Source organism: Panthera uncia, assembly GCF_023721935.1.
Source record: "Panthera uncia isolate 11264 chromosome A3 unlocalized genomic scaffold, Puncia_PCG_1.0 HiC_scaffold_12, whole genome shotgun sequence".
Taxonomy (NCBI): domain Eukaryota; kingdom Metazoa; phylum Chordata; class Mammalia; order Carnivora; family Felidae; genus Panthera; species Panthera uncia.
Genome location: NW_026057579.1, coordinates 20,733,398 through 20,751,088, shown reverse-complemented (window position 1 = coordinate 20,751,088; position 17,691 = coordinate 20,733,398). Strand labels below are relative to the sequence as shown.

The window sequence follows — 17,691 nt, the reverse complement described above, 5'->3', positions numbered from 1 at the left end:
GTATACATATGATACAATACTGTATACTGTATATATTTTTCTAGAGTATACTTTTTCCAGCATGCATCTTGAGATATAAATATATATAGATTTCAGTTCTGTCACCTTTTGATTAAATGTTGTAAGACAGGAATGTATCCCATTTGAAAAATCCATTTCCCTATAAACAACCTTTCTGTTAGAAATTTTTGCTCTTACAACTAGCACTACAGCGAAGGAACATCCTCATATGCACCTCCCTACTTTATTTTTGTTTGTTTATTTTTTATTTAAATTCATGTTAGTTAACATACAGTGTAGTATCAGTTTCCACACCTCCTACTTGATATGTGAGAGTTTCTTTGGGATCTGTATTCATCTTTATGTTAACTAGGTCACCACCACATTGCTCTTCAAATAACAAGCATTGAGAGTTCTTTTTTTCTCACACCCTTACCCACACTGTCCTCTCCTCACTGTAAGTCTCCCAACTTGATGAGTGTGGGGTTACAGTTTGAAGTATATTTCGCTGATAACCAGATAAATTGATTTTGATTTTTGTTTTCCTCTTCTGTGAATTTCCTGGGTATATCTTTTGCCCATATTCCTGCTGGGTTGTTTTCCTTTTCCTTTTTATTTATAAGAGTTTTTTTAATTTTCTGTGTACTACTCTTTTTTGCTTATATTTGATGTAAATATCTTTCTTCTCCTGGTCTGTTTAACTGTTTTTGAAGTCTGTTGACATACCTTGGAACCTTCAGTTTTCATATGTCAAGCTCTTGGGGGTCTCGTGGAAGAATTTTTTTCCCTCTACTTCAAGGCCTTAAACATATTTTTACATATTTACATATTACATACATATGTGTATTTAGAGTTTTAATTAATGTAGAATTTGATTTGCATATGATATAATGTGGGGAACTAATTTTATTTTTTCCCCATGTAGAACATAAGTGGTTATGGCCCTATCCTTTCTCTGCTTTTGTGCTGTTACCTTTATCATAGATCCAGTTCCTGTATAGATAGGGATCTGGTTCTGAACTTTCTTATGACAATCACCTTGATATCTGTTGAGGCAAGTCATTCTTTGTTATTTTTCAAAATCGTTTTCCCTATTCTTGTCCCTTTACCTGTCCATTCAGATTTTTAAATCAGGTTTTTAAGTTTCCCCTGAAGAAAAATACTCCTGGGATTTGGATTAGAATGTCATTTACTTTTATAGATTAAATTGGAAGAGAATTGACATTTTTATTTTCTAGACTCCAGATTCCCGAGTGTTCTTATTTGTGCATATAAAGGCTATTCACATATTCAGGTCTTCACTATTCTTTGGTAGTAGTTCATAATTTTCCCCTTTGAACAACTAGCCCATCTTTAGTTAGATATATTCCAGGGTCCCACAGAATTTTTATTGCTTTTGGAAATGGTATAATTTTGTCTATTGCATCTTCTAACTGACAGCTTTTAATATATAGGATTTGGGATTATTGGTCTCCTATGCATCCATTGTTCTAAACTTTCTTATTTGTTTTATGGCTTATCTGTAGATCTTTGATTTTTTTATACATACATAATCATGCCATGACAAATATCAAAAAGTGAATATATTTTTTCTTCTTAGATGTTTTAAAGATAATAATCTTTGTGTGTCTGCTTTCAAAATATTTGAAAACATTACCTCCTTCAGGTTTGTAAGTATGGGCTTCAGTTTCAATTGGCATTTTTGATATGGTAAAGTAAAACTTCATGATTTTGAAACTGATTGTGTATGAATACCACCTTGTAATGCTTCTTTTGGTTTTGTTATTATCTGCTGTCTCTTTGGACAGATTCTGAACTCATTAATCATAAAGAGAATATGTTAGACCTCAGGATATTGCCAGCCCTTTGTACAAGAGCCCTGATAGAGTTTCTTAGTAATTGATGCCTCATATCTCTTCCTATTACCTCTTCTCCATTCTTTAACTGTACTAGGAGAATGGGGATTAAAATGCCAGTCTCAAAATGCTAGGTAGCTATGCCTTGTGCTTGTTTAATATTTCTAATTCAGCTCAACAAGTGCTTTATTTAGTGCCCACTATTCAACCAGCATGGTGTGCATGACGTTATAAGGATATAAGCAAAGTGAGTCATGTTTTCTATCTTCAGGGAGCTTACAAATCTTGTCATGCCACTCATTCTTCTTCTTAAACCCTTCTGGGCTTCCCCTTGCCCTGAAAAAAATAATCATAACCAAAACAATGACAATAGGTAACATTTACTGAACTAAAAGTATATGCCAGCAACTTTGCCAAACATTTTACATTTAACATCTTTTTTAATCCTCACTAAATTCTAAGAGATAATTAATGTCATCACCCCTGTTTTGCAGATAAAGAAATTGAAGCTGAGAGAAGTTAAATTGCTGTTAAGCAACTTGTCCAGGGTTACATAGCTAATAAATGACTGAGGAAATTTGAACTTGTGCTTTTAAGCAATACATCATGCTCTTTATCATGGTGTATGGAAGAGCCCTCATGATGTGGCTTGGAACTCATCTCCTGCCCTTCTGTTTCTTTTCTGTAGTTGAGCCATACTGAACTACTTATAGATCCTTTAACTTGACATTTTCATTCTCATATTACACCTTTGAAAAAGCTGGGTTTTGTTTGTCTGCCTCCCCTGCCCTGAAACCAATCCCTGTCTACCACCAGGTTGGGACATCTCATTGCCTCAGTGTAGGTGCGATCCGGATGAACTTCTATAGCATTAACAGTCTTGTCACATAGTGTTGTAATGACTCTTTTTCTTTATTCTCACACTAATTAGGGCTACACCTAATTTACCCCTGGATCCCCAGGACATAGTGCGTGGCTGTCTGGCATGTAATAAGTTTAGGACCATTTGTTGAAAAAGCTAGTAAGTTGAAGGAAAAAGATACGTTAGTTAATTCATAGCATGATTAACTAGCATGTGTGCAATGTCCACGGAAGTTGAGTGGGCTGGTGAGAAGTGTAAGTGGCTAAAGTAATAAAGGAAGCCTTCTTTTCCATTAAGGTAGAATTTTTTGGTCATGTCCGCCCCACCTTCAGTTTTGACTTTGTTTAAATATATCTGCTCTCATTTTCTGTCCTTGCTTATTAGTTACTTCGTTTCGTGGTGATTTTCCTAGTCTCCTTCTTAAGTTATTTTATAGACAACTCAGCATTTCAGTATTTTTAGCTTCTTGCTTCCTCTGTCAACTCTCTGTCTATCCTGCCATTCTAGCACTTTCTTTTATTCTACAGTGGTGTCAGGCACTTGAGTTTTATGTAAAACTTAATGTCAGAAGCAGATTTTGGAGTTCCACTACGTGAATCCAATTTACTCGTGTTAGAATCTAGACCCCTAGATTTAAACAGGTCATACTTTAGACTGAATCTACAAAATAAGTCTAGTATGACTTAGTTTCTCTAAGGTAAAATCAGGTGTCCTCTAAAACACTATCAAGTTGCAGAGATGGAGTTCTCGGAAACCTTGAATATGTCATTTTCTTCATGCCTTGTTTTCAATGCCTTTGTGTGAAGTTTGTCAGGATATCTTGCTCCATGTACTTTCTGTGGAAATTGTAAGATAAAGTTTTACTAAATAAAGTGGGACTAATTCCTTAATAATGAAAGGCTTTACAGATAAAGATAAAGGATGATTGTTAAAGTTTCAAAATTTGGTTTTGTTCTGGGATGTGTACCATGTTGTAGTATTTTGTTTTTTGTGGTTAAATACATTTGATTGGCTGACTTGGTTCTTTTCAACTTACTATGTTGCTATGGAAATGCTATTGCTTTTATAGTTTTGTGTTATGAAAAGTAAGTGGTATTTTAATTGTTGCCAATTATGAGCTTTTTATTTTTTTTTAATTTTTTTTAAAGAAAATTTTCTTTAACATTTATTTATTTTTGAGACGGAGAGAGAGCATGAACAGGGGAGGGTCAGAGAAAGAGGGAGACACAGAATCTGAAACAGGCTCCAGGCTCTGAGCTGTCAGCACAGAGCCGGACGCGGGGCTCGAACCCACGGACTGCGAGATCATGACCTGAGCCGAAGTCGGACGCTCAACCAACTGAGCCACCCAGGCGCCCCAATTATGAGCTTTTTAAAAGCTCATAATCTTGCCCTCTTTTCACCTCTTTTTTTTTTTTTTACCACTTTTCTACCATCACACCAGATGATTTTGGTTGCTGCTTATAAAACAAAGAGTTATTTGTGACCAATCTTTCTTATTATGTTAATTTGATAATGGAAAAACTCATTTCAAAGTAATACTTCACTATCTTTGCATGTATTACATAAAATAAGTTCCCTAATGATCTGGCTAATTAAACCAGGGGTAAAGACTGGAAAACAAAACTGAAAAGTATTCATTCAGTACCTTTGATTGAATGTAAAGCGCTAGCTGGTTGCACTGTTATCCTTTGTTCTCGTAATTTTGCTTCAAGATAAATCAAAATTGATTTTATTTATCACATTTATGAGAACTTATAAATAGATGTCTTCTTCTTTTTTGTAGAATGAAGTTGTATACAAAAGACATTGTTCTCTGTACCTTTGTCTCATAATTGATTATTCTTCTTTTTCTTTTACTTTTTGGATGGATGCTCTTTTCTTTTTGATGAGGACCAACTAATGGTCTAGTTATGATAAGAATCAAGTGTTTATCAGATTTCTTTCAGTAACAAAAAAATTAAGAAAGTTTATCAGATTTCAAAGTATAACTTATTTGAACTCTAGTATAGTCTGCACTACTTAATTTATAACAAAGTTATTTGAAAAATCAGATTTTCTAATTCAAGGAATTATTGTTTAGAATATAAAGTAAATTCCAAATGCAGTGAGTGTAAGTACTTTCTGCTTCCTTTTAATATCTGACATTTTGGGGGCGCCTGGGTGGCTCAGTCGGTTAAGCGTCCGACTTCAGCTCAGGTCACGATCTCATGGTCCGTGAGTTCGAGCCCCGCATCGGGCTCTGGGCTGATGCCCCAGAGCCTGGAGCCTGCTTCTGATTCTGTGTCTCCCTCTCTCTCTGCTCCTTCCCCGTTCATGCTCTCTCTCTGTCTCAAAAATAAATAAACGTTAAAAAAAAAATTTAATATCTAACATTTTGTTGGGAAATATTTGATGTATTTATATCATTGAGGAAATACATATATGATGGCAGTCACTCTCTTTATGTATTTTTGGCCAGAATTGTTTTCTGCACTTTGGTATTGTGAATTTAAGTTGTTTTCAAAATCGGACTTTATATTCTGGATAAAATTATGGATCTCTATAAATATGTAAATATTAAGTACTTGATCAAAGAGGGAAGTATCGTGGTAGAAATGTACACTAACTGGTTTTTCTTTGTGTAACAAACAGCACTGAAAAGAGGCGCAGGGAACAAGAAAATAAATATTTAGAAGAACTAGCTGAGTTACTGTCTGCCAACATCAGTGACATTGACAGTTTGAGTGTAAAGCCAGACAAATGCAAGATTTTGAAGAAGACAGTCGATCAGATACAGCTAATGAAGAGAATGGAACAAGGTAAAAAAAAAAAAAGCCAAAACCATGGTTGTGTGCTTTGTTATGAAGACCTTTATAATAGGTGATTTTATTATTTTTATTATTAAGAAATTGCATTGAATTTCATAATGTTATTAAAGAAACATTTTTGTATAGATGGTCTTTATTTTAGAAAGTGAATCTGAGAGGTTTCTTGTTACAAAAACATGGCTTATTAATTTAACTTGAACACTGGTTGCCTTGGTAGGTTATGTAGCCTGGTATCTAAGGGAATTGAGTCAAGAGATCTAAGTTGTGGGGTCAGACCTGAAGCTCTGGCATAGTGTTGAAAGACAGTGCCTCAGTGGTAGGAAAATCCCTCCATCTGAATAATAAGCTGGTCTCTGCCGGGGCTCTGGGCATGGGAAACAGTCTCTTCTGGGAAAACCCTGACTTTGTTTTACGACTCATATTTATACTGTCCATATTTACTGGGGACCTCATGCCAGAAAACCCCTAGCAAAGAATTAAAGCAGACACACAGGGGGCGCCTGGGTGGCGCAGTCGGTTAAGCGTCCGACTTCAGCCAGGTCACGATCTTGCGGTCCGTGAGTTCGAGCCCCGCGTCAGGCTCTGGGCTGATGGCTCGGAGCCTGGAGCCTGTTTCCGATTCTGTGTCTCCCTCTCTCTCTGACCCTCCCCCGTTCATGCTCTGTCTCTCTCTGTCCCAAAAATAAATAAAAAACGTTGAAAAAAAAAAATTAAAAAAAATAAATAAATAAAGCAGACACACAGGCAGAGCGCTTTGGAGGAAAACTCTCACACCGGATAATGGAAAAACTCATTTCGAAGTAATACTTCACTATCTTTGCATGTATTACATAAAACAAGTTGCCTGATGATCTGGCTAATTAAACCAGGGGTAAAGACTGGAAAACAAAACTGAACAGTATTCATTCCCATGGCATTCCCAAAGAAAAATGCTTATGAGGGTGATTTTATGCTAAGAAATTATGTAACATATGAGGAAACAATCTACAGTAAGTAGGAACACAAATAACAAACAGAACAAATAGACCAGAAAGAATTTCAGATGAATAACAGCAATGTGAAAAGATTATAAACAAATATATTTATAATGATTAAAGTGGTAGGATGTTAAGATTTTATAAGCTGGAAAGTGAATAGTCTAGTGACAGCTGATGGAGCAGACAGTAGAAACTAGTATTTTAAGTCTCCAAAGGGGAGAGCCAGCCAGAAGCTATATGTCACCTCGCTGCTTGCCGCCCAAGGGGGGAAGGACCCCTCTGGGGACACTGACCTGCCCAAAGGAAAAGACACACAGACACTGACAGTTGGGAATGATCCCCACATGACAAAAGCCTTTCCCTGTCTTGCCCCCTCTATTCACACAGCTGCCAGTCAGCCTTTTAGTACCTTACTCTTTAATCTGAATAAAAATCTGAATATTTGAGGAAAACCTGTAAAGTAGAAGAGAACAAATCAAGCAAACAGGAAAAAAGGGAACTCAGAGAAAGTAGAGACAGTGCAGGGAGCAGAAGAAAACTTCAAACCATCAAACAGTCCCTCAGAGACAAAAAGGAAGGTAAGTCAACTATGAAATGATAATAAGATGCTATAAAATAAAACATTCAAAGCACCAAATAACTTTTGGAACTTAAAATCGGGATAACTGAAATAAACTTTGCCTCTTTACTTTGTTTTCTACTCTTTGCCTACTCACTCTCTGCCTAACCATTCTAGGCACACTCTGCCTCAGGTCTTGGCACTTTCTTCTCCCTTTGTCTGGAATGTTCTTTCCCAGATGTACACAAGGCTCATTCCCTCACCTCTTTTGTGCCTTTGTTCAAATATTTCTTCGCAATGAACTTGTCTGTAACTATCCTATCTAATACACTCTCTCTCTAATACACACACTCTCTACATCTTCCTTATTTTCCCCACAGTGTTTTTTACATCTAACATATTATATGTTTTATTCGTTTATTGTCGGCCTACTCCCACTAGAGCTCCATGAGGGTGAGGATTTTTGTTTGTTCATCATTGTGCCCTCATACCTAAAACAGTTCCTGGTTACATAGTAGACTTTCAGGGAATATTTGTTGAATAAATATTTTAAGGGTTGAAAGATAATGTGAAGAAATCCCTTAGAAAGTAAAAATAAAAAGACAAGTAGTGGAAGACAAGGGAAAGGTGGGAAGTGTATAGGAATAGTTCAGGAGGTGTAACATATTAATTTCAGAAAAAGAGAACAGACCAAATAAAGGGAGGAAATTATAAGAGTAATAATACAAAACCAAAACAAAACACTTCTCAGAATTAGAAAGATGTGGGTTTCCAGATTGAAAGCACTCATATAGTGCCCAGCACAACAAATAAAAAGAAAGGGAAAAAAACCTCACACCAATGCACAATTTTCAGACACCAGAGAGAAAAAAAACAAGGGAAAGAAAAAATAGACACATACCAGATTCAGAGTGTATCCTAAATAACAATACTGAATGAGAATTATTTTCTTAAGAAATGTTTATTTATCTATTTTGAGAAAGAGAGGGAGAGTGCACACAAGCAGGAGAGGGGCAGAAAGAGGGAGGGAGGGAGAGAGAGAGAGGGAGGGAGGGAGGGAGGGAGGGAGAGAGAGGGAGGGAGAATATGAATCTCAAGCAGGCCCTGTGCCACCAGCATAGAGCCTGTTGTGGAGATCAAACTCACAAACTGTGAGAGCATGACCAGAGCCAAAACCAAGAGTCAGACACTTAACCAGCTGAGCCACCCAGGTGCCCTGAGAATTCTAAACCTGGAATTCTGTGTGAATCCAAATGAAGTGTAAGTGCAAAATAAAGACATTTTCAGACATTTAAAGCCTCAGTTCAAAAGTTATCTTCTGTGTACTTTTTCCAGAAATATCTATCAAAACCACCATAGCAAACCAAGAAAGAAAGGCATAGGATCTTAATCCAGGGAAACCATGGAATCTTAACAGAAGAAAGGTGTACCCTTGTGCATCAACCTAAAAACACAGCTAGTGGATAGAGGCCTCCAGGACGAATGTTTCCATGGGGAAAAAATGGAACAGAGAATCAGAGGACTGACTAATTAAGAGGAAATTTTCATTTCGGGGGGGGAAGTTTAGGGATGAGTTGAACTTAAAAAGACTAAAACGCAAAATAGGAGAAATGTAAATGATAGCACACACCTTGTCTCGTTTGTGAACTTTATTTATGTGGCCACAGGAGCATAGATATTAAATACTGATTGCCCTAAAAATTGTAACTATATTGGGAGGATGGAAGGAGGGAGAAATGTGTGGGTAGAAGGTTGATGTAAGTTAAAGTCTTACTTTTCATGATAGCGTGCCAATAAATTATGTCTATCATGGACGTAATCAAGATCTAGCAAATAAACATGGGATTGAGAAATACAGAATGTATAGTTAGGATACAGGCTAGGCTACTGTAACAAGAGACCCAAAGTACAGCAGCTTTAACAAGATAATCTAGGGATGTGTCAGAGGTTGTGACTGATTTCATCTTTTTTTCTGTGCCATTCCTATTGCCATTTTCCACGTGGCTAAACATGGCTCACCGGTCCACATCCCAGCTGACAAAAAGGGGAAAGAAGAAAATGGGGAGGCATGCTTCTTTCCTTTTAAGGACAAGACCCAGAAATTGCACGTCGCTTCTTTTCACATTCCTTGAGCCAGAAACTAGGTCACATAGCCACTCCCGCCTTAGGTTTTGCCTGAAATTTTAGATGTTTTGCTTTTCACACATAGTTATTTAATTTACTTGGACTTGACGGTTGGTGTTTTTTGACAAACCTGTTTAAAAACCAAAAACCTGTCTTAATGTTATAAACACATGAATTGATGAAGCAAGTACATCTTAGAACTAAATGAGAGGGGCGCCTGGGTGGCACAGTCGGTTAAGCGTCCGACTTCAGCCAGGTCACGATCTCGCGGTACGTGAGTTCGAGCCCCGCGTCAGGCTCTGGGCTGATGGCTCGGAGCCTGGAGCCTGTTTCTGATTCTGTGTCTCCCTCTCTCTCTGCCCCTCCCCCATTCATGCTCTGTCTCTCTCTGTCCCAAAAATAAATAAAAAACGTTGAAAAAAAAAAAAAAAAAGAACTAAATGAGAAACTTCTGTACCATAATAAGCAAAAGGTAAATAGCCCAGTTAATAGATGGACAAAGGCTCTGACTGAATACTTCTCAAAGACATATAAATGACTAATAAGCACAGGAAAAATATGTGCATATCGTTGCCATCAGAGAAATGCAAATCAAAACCACAGTGAAGTACCAGGATGGCTGTACACAAAAAAGACAGATAAGTGTTGGTGACGATGGGAGAAATCGGAACCCCCGTACACTGCTGGTAGGAAAGTAAAATAAAATTGTGCAGCCACTTTGGAAAACAGTCCAGTAGTTCCACAAAATGTTAAGCATTGAGGTACAGTATCACCCAGCAATTCCATTTGTAGGTATATACCCAAGACAAAGGAAAACCTAGGTCCACACAAAAACTTGCACACAAATGTTCGTAGCAGCATCATTCATAAGTAGCCGAAAGGTGGAAACAACCCGTGTATCTATCGGCTGACCAATGGATAAGTTAAACAAGGTATATTTATATAATGGCATATTATCTGGCAGAAAAAAAAAAAAAGGAATGAAGTACTGACAGTGCCTTGAAAGCACACGAAGCAAAAGAAGCCAGTCACGAGGGACCATGTGTTGTATGACTCCATTTATACTAAATGTCCAGAATAGGCAAATCCACAGAGACAGAAAGTAGATTGGTGGTTGCTTAGGGCTTGGGAGCATTGGGAAAATGGGGGGTGACTGCTCAAGGGTACAAAGTTTCTTTTTGGGTTGATGAATATGTTCTAAAATGTATTATAATGTTGGTTGCATAACCCTGTGAATGTACTAAAAACCATTGAATTGAATGCTTTATTTTTTTTAATGTTTATTTTTGAGAGGTGGAGAGTGAGTGGGGAAGGGGCATAAAGAGAAGGGGGCACACAGTCCAGGGTGGGGCTTGAACTCACAAACCGCCACATCATGACCTGTGCCGAAGGACGCTTAACCGACTGAGCCACCCAGGCACCCCTGAATTGTATGCCTTAAATGCATGAATAGCATGCTATGTGAATTGTGAATCAGTAAAGCTGTTGTTATAAACACTATATGAAATGACACTTTACACCCAATAGATTCACACACACAAATTTTTTTTAATGCTGATATCAATTGTCAGTGAGGATGCATAAAAACAAAAACCCTTGAATGTTACGAGTGGTACATTCTCTTTAGAGAGCAATTTGTCAAACTTAGTAATGTCGAAAATACATAGACCCTATGAACCGGCAACTTCACTTTTAGTGTTTACCCTCAAGAAACTGTCACACATGTACAAAAGAGGAAGTACTGAAAATAGTTTATTACAGCACTGTGTGTGGTAGTCAAAGGTCTGTCAGTAGTGGCTTAGGAAATCTACTAACTGTGGGTTAAGCACATGATATATACCATCTCAAATGAATGAATCAGATCTACATCAGTGTGCTTAAATCTCAAACATAATATTGAGTGGAAACACTAAGTTGGAGAAGTCCATATATACTTACGTAAACTTTAAAACACAAAACAGTAGGGGTGCCTGAGTGGCTCAGTCAGTTGAGAGTCTGACTTGAGCTCAGGTCATGATCTCACAGTTCTTGCTGCTGTCAGCAGGAAACCTGCTTTGGATCCTCTGTCCCCCTCTCTCTCTGCCACTCCCCCCCTGGTGCTCTCTATCTCAAAAATAAACATTAAAAAAAAATAAAAGGTGATATATTGTTCAAGAAATCATACATGTGTACTTAAGTAATAAAAAACAGGCCTAGAAATTATTATACTGACCTCAGAATACTAGTTATTTCTGAAAAGAGACAGAGAAGGAGTGGTAGCAGAGTGTTCTATTTGCAGCATTTTATTTTTTAAAGAAGGAAGGACGTGGAGCAAATGTTCACATCCGTGAAAAATGAATGGTGGCTATGTGATGTGTGCTATGTCATTTCCTGTATTTTTTGGAATGTATGAAATATTTCATATTTAATTGTTTTAAGATTTTTTTTTATTTTTAAGTAGTCCCTACACCCAACATGGGGCTCAAACTTACAACCCCTAGATCAAAAGTCACATGCTCCTGAGCCAGCCAGGCGCCCCTGAAATATGTTACCCATTAAAGTAAAAAAATGAGCCTCTATATTCAATGATACCAAATTTGGTTTTTGGCTAACTAACTCACTAGTTTGACAGATTGGAAACTTATTTAAGTATGGCGCTGTTTGAAGATGATGGATGGCTTTTCCAACATCACTGCACAAAAGAATTTCAGATCATTTAGTAGTTATACAGTTTTATCAATCAGATCATCATGACAGGAATGTGAAAGGTAAGCTAATTCATGCAGGCTCACAAAAGGAAAAAGCATTTCTTCACTCTCTTTTCAATGGCAGTTTATCAAATCAGAAGAGGAAAAAGAAAAATGGAGGAAATCATCATTCTTTTACAGTTTACTCATTTCTTAAAAACTTCTGGTGTAGACTTTTTCAAAAGGCTTTATATTTATACCATTTTCCCCGTTGCTGGAACACTGGACTTGATAGGTCAGAATTCAAATTATCCTGCTGCCACTTATTAGTTATATGATTTGGGACACATTACTTAACCTTTGTAAACCTCAATTTTGTCATCCATAAAGTGAATATCATTAAGATTAAATAATGTTATCAATAAATATCGCCTAGATAATAAGTAAATGTTATTTGAATCTTAAATTAGGTGAATCTGTGTCTTTGTAACTTGCCAATATGGAAACAAGCCCTTTTGGATGCATGACTTTTTGTTTCTTTATTATAGAGAAATCAACAACTGATGATGAAGTGCAGAAATCAGACATCTCATCGAGCAGTCAAGGAGTGATAGAAAAGGAATCCTTGGGACCTCTTCTGTTGGAGGTAGCTATTCTCATTGATTTAGAAAGGGATCAAAATCTTTGTTCCAAGATAATTTGGTTTTTTCTCTTTTATACCTTACGTCAGATTAATAAATTATAAAACAAAGTAAGTTTTAAAGAACCTTTAATAATTATTTTGTAACCTATTTTGACAGTTGTTGCTGTTTCAGAATGAAATGTGAAATAACGAATATGAGAAATTTTCATAAAGGCATTCTATGTAGTCAGATGGAAAACCGAAGCCTACCGTATGGCTTTGCCACTCATTTCTGGGGTGGTTTGGACTAGTTGGGAGTATAAAACATTAGAATTATTTAGCTCACTAGTGCTATCTATATTGTCTGTAGAATTTCACTTTTGAGTGAGGGGATGCGTCACTTTATTGCAGTAGGTGTTTTCCTGAAAAGTTTCCTGACTAAAATGTTCAAATGTTTACGTAAACACTGTATGAGAACTTACTATTTTAATGACCCTCTACCGAAATTTTTGAAGAACTTTTAAACTTGAATTGTTTTGTAATTACTGTGTAATTTTCACCTCAGCTTTTCCTATCTAACCTTCACTCCCTTTGTCTTCAGCGTAGGTGTCTTGTTTCCAAGCAGGCCCGTCACCTTCAGTGATGCCTCTCACACATGAATGTTTAAGAACACATGTACGGACACACTCGTTCCCCACAGAGTAAATAGAAACTGGGTAGAAACAACTACCATGTGAGCGTGTGCATACACGTAAACTGGGAGAGGGGAGGGTAACCACATGTGGTAGAGTCTGATGTTTTCTTTGTCCCCTCTTCACATCCTGTTACATTGACTGCATGACACATGACCATGTTTTGGAAACAGTACTGTAACAAGTATAGTGAAAATGTGATGGTGGAATCTGGTGGCGAACGTACAGATGTTAGCTACAGAATTCTTTCAACTTTGCTATAGTTTGAAATTTTAAAATATAAGCTATTAGAGGAAAAGACATTAAAGAAAGAAGAGCACTTTCAGCTCATTTCCAGCTTCCACCCCGTCTCTTCCCCCTGCTTGGCACCTTTCACACCACTTGTTACACTTGGGCCCTTCCTGGAGCCCTGACCTGTCTTAGCATTTACTGCTCCTCTTCTCCACCCTGCAGGGGGTTGGTCTTTTCATAACTTGTACTTTCTGTGTGTGGGTTCTGTCTGCCTTCTTAGTGCCCTAGCCTCAGGACTCCCTTCAATTCATTAAATATTATATTAAATTTATTTTCTGCATATAATGTCTTCTGAGATACTGGTAAGTACAAGATATACAGATTCTTGAGATTCCTGGGGTTCCTGTAGGAAAATGGTGATCATTGAAATCCTAGCTTCACCTCACGTTCTTCAGAAACCTCAGAGATCAACAAGTAGAACAAGTGGATTGTTAACAAACTGAACATAGCACAGCTGGAGACAGAGAATATTACTACTGCTACTTTAATTTAGATAAACACTCACCATTGCCGTGTGAGAAAAGTCCACGATGCTTTAACATGAAGAGAAAATGACAGGAAAACATCCATTCGAAGCTAGTATAAAAAGAAAACAAAGTAGGAATATTTCTTTTAGCTGATGAAATTATTACCCTGAAAATCACTATGAATCAAAGGAAAACCGTACCATAGCATCACATGAATTAGATGTCATTAGGCAAACATTTTCAAATATGAAAAAGCGCATCAAGTTAGAAATTCTAAAACCTCAGAATAGAAATGTATTTAGGTTTTGACTTCAAGGAGCTAATAATATTTTTATTTATGGGCTATAGATAACATGAAACAGACTGCAAAATAGAATTGCTGACTTTCACAGACTTCAGGGTCGCCTTCGTTGACAATCTTTTCTGGACCTTCTTTTGTATCCTCTGACCCCATCCTCATCATCTGAAACTTTATAGAGTCTAATCCAGGGCAGCTAAGAGAAGTGGTGAAAAGTTACCATGAGACTGTCCATTGGTTCATTCAGGCTGAGTCCGGAGCTGCGCTATTCAGTAAGATAGCTGTTAGTCAGACATGGCTGTTCAAAGCTAAATAAAATTAAAAATTCAGTGCTTCAGGAGCACGTGGGTGCCTCAGTCTGTTGAGCGTCCAACTCTTGATTTTCGCTCACCTCATGATCTCAGGGTCATGGGATTGAGCCTTCTTTTGGGCTCCACGTTGAGCATGGATCCTGCTTAAGATTCTCTCTCTCTACCTCATTCTCTTTCTCATTCTCTTTCTCTCTCTCTCCCTCTTTCTCCTACCCTCCTCCTCTCTCTCTCTCCCTCCCTTTGCCCTTCTTTCCTGCTCGCCTGCTTACCTGTTCTGTCTCTAAAAAAATAAATATATATATGTATATATGCATATATATATGTATTTTTTCCCCAATGCTTCAATCTCACCAGCCACATTTATTTTTTTTATGTTTATTTATTTTTGAGAAAGACACAGAGTGCAAGCGGGGGAGGGGCAGAGAGAGAGGGAGACACAGAATCCAAAGCAGGCTCCAGGCTCTGAGCTGTCAGCACAGAGCCCGACGTGGGGCTCAAACTCAAGAACTGCAGGATTATGACCTGAGCCCAAGTCAGACACTTAACCAGTTATGCCACCCAGGTGCCCCGTCACCAGCCACATTTAAAGTGCTCAGTGCCCATATGTCGTCAGTGACTATTGTATTGGACACACAGATATAGAACTTACCTGTCATTATAGAAAGTTCTCTTTGGCAATATTGGTCTGGAGGGACTTGAAGGTGTGCAGATCTAAAAAGTAACCAAATATCTACTATTCTATTAGGAACTCTCACCACACTGTTATTCCCTCCCCTCCCCCTTTCAAACATGAAGGAACATGAGTTAAGAATGAAGATACTGGAGGTAATTTCTTCACATTTAAAGGGAGAGTGGTATTAGCCTTTATTTATTCGACAGATATTTATTGTTTGCCACACAGTAAGTACTCCTCCATTTTTTACTGTCCTCATTGTCCATTGCCCTTTGCTATCTAAGTTCCTCTGCCTCCTGTTCACAGCTCTGCATTAGCTGACCGTAGCTTCTTATCTCCAGCTGCTTCCCAAGAAAAATTCAGTTTTAGTCATGGAGGTCTCCCTATACCTTACCCACACACTCAGGCCTCCTTACCTCACTTTGTGCCATTCCCTCCATTGCCGTGTGCCTCCTGACACCGTTCACCACCCAGTCCTGCTTTCTTAAAACTCTTCCTGTTGCCTCGTTGCCAGAACTATCTCTGCTCTTCTCTGGCTACTCCTCAGCCTCTTCCTCAGATTTCTCTTTCGTAGCCTGACTCTTAAATGCTAGCATCCTTCAGCGTTCTGGCCTTGGCGCTTTTCCCTTTTTTTTTATTCTGTGCACATTTCCCAAGCAGTTTCATCTATGCCTATGTCCATGTGATGTATTCATGTATGTGTGCATACATGTAAGTATGTGTAAATTATCAATTAGGATTCTCTGATTTCAAGCAATAGAACCCCAGTTCTGCCCAAATCAAGCAAATGTGAATTTATCAGAGTGCTATTTGGGTATCCCAGAACGATGCTTGGCAGTGAGATGAAACCAAGTCATCTTAAGGAGGCTAAAAATCAGATACTGTACGAATGGTCTCTTAGAAAGACCCATCTGGGCAGTACCCTGCTGGTACAGGTGAATGCATTCCAGCTATATTCGATCTTTCTGTAATTCTCCTGGAGATTCCCATTTAGGTTGGAAGTCTCCCAGTGGTCTAATTAAGAATCTCACAAGACTTTGTTTAATTGGGAAGAAGTAACTCCCCAAAGGAAATCAGATATTCTGTGGAAGGGGAAGAGATGATTATAGTTAAGACAAAATAAACAAAAAGCCAGATGATACTGTATGTACCTGTAAATTGCTAATGTCTGACTTAAGCTCAGATCTCTCTTCAGTTTCTCTTACATTCTGTCTTGCTGCCTTTTGAACATCCCCATCTGAATGTTCCTTAGTCATTTCAAATATAACATTTCTGGGGCTGGCTCAGTCAGTTAAGCGTCTGACTCTTGATTTCAGCTCAGATCATGATCTCACGGTTTGTTGGATCGAGCCCTGTGTCAGGCTCTGTGCTGACAGCATGGAACCTGCTTGGGATTCTCTCTCTCTCCCTCTCTCCACCCCTCCCCAACTTGTGTGCATTCTCTCTCTCAAAATAAATAAACTTAAAAAAAAAGGAAAATATTTTTTTAAAGAAACAAATATAATATTTCTAAAACTAAATTTATGACTTGTCCCTTTATCTTCTGCCTAAAAATAAGGGGGGAAAAAGTCAGTAATAAAGACTAGATTTCTTTACTCCTTGAGTCCACTTCCTCAGGGAAAGGCACCTATCTACCAGAACCCTTATTACATCATTAATGGAGAATCGCCCAAAATACTCATTCCCACAGCTGTTAGAGGTCTCCAAATGCTGTTTGTTTTGCCTGTGTCAAATTCTCTTCCTTCACTTCCACTGCCATTGCCTTAATTCAGGCTCGGGTTTGAACTGGAGTATCACAATAGCATTGCAACTGTTCTGGCTTCCAATCTGCATGCCACACCCACTTCCAGAAAGATCTTTGTAAAAGCAGACCACATCCCTTGCATGCTTAAAACATTGCCTTCAAGAAAATGCCCATTGCCTTTAGAATAAATTCCCTTTTTTTTTTTTTTTTTTTGCTTTCCTTGAAGATTAAAAAAAAAAAGTTTTGCTATTGTACATAACACAAATATAACAAGAGCATACAGGGTGATTTTTTTTTGTTTTTAACCTCTAAGCCGGTTCCTGTGTTTGAATGTCCTTTCCACCTGAGTTACTACTCTGTGTCTTTCAAGACTTCGCTCAGGTGTAAGTGTGGCCTTCTCCCTGGAAACTTTACCAGTGACAGTCGTCCCTTTGCCCATTTTGGGTGCTTCAGTCTGTGCTTAACCTTTATGAATTCCTCTACTGCGCTATTCATAACTATGCGTACTTGTCTTTTTCCCTTCAGAGACTGTATAATTGTTGAGAGTTGTGTGTTTTATTTCCAGAATTTTGTCAATTAACTGGAACTTAGGTGATAGTCAGTGAAGCTTGTGGAGTCATTTAAAGCCAAGGCCCTGTGAGAAGCCTTGGCCACTGTGGACCCTGCCATGAGACACAAGGTGGTCAAGAGAAAAAATCCTCAGATTGATGATGTTGTACTGAATGGACAGGCACTTCTT

At 38.0% G+C, this 17,691-nt stretch overlaps 1 protein-coding gene across 16 annotated transcripts in view; it reads left to right on the top strand.

The window, feature by feature from the left end:
* Positions 1-17,691, top strand: part of NCOA1 (nuclear receptor coactivator 1) — a 241,278-nt gene that overhangs the window by 153,811 nt on the left and 69,776 nt on the right. For all 16 annotated transcript variants that reach the window (XM_049651968.1, XM_049651961.1, XM_049651964.1 and 13 more), the window contains 2 exons: positions 5,353-5,519; positions 12,403-12,500. In XM_049651968.1, the coding sequence (XP_049507925.1) occupies positions 5,353-5,519; positions 12,403-12,500 (265 nt within the window). The remainder of the gene's footprint in view (positions 1-5,352; positions 5,520-12,402; positions 12,501-17,691) is intronic.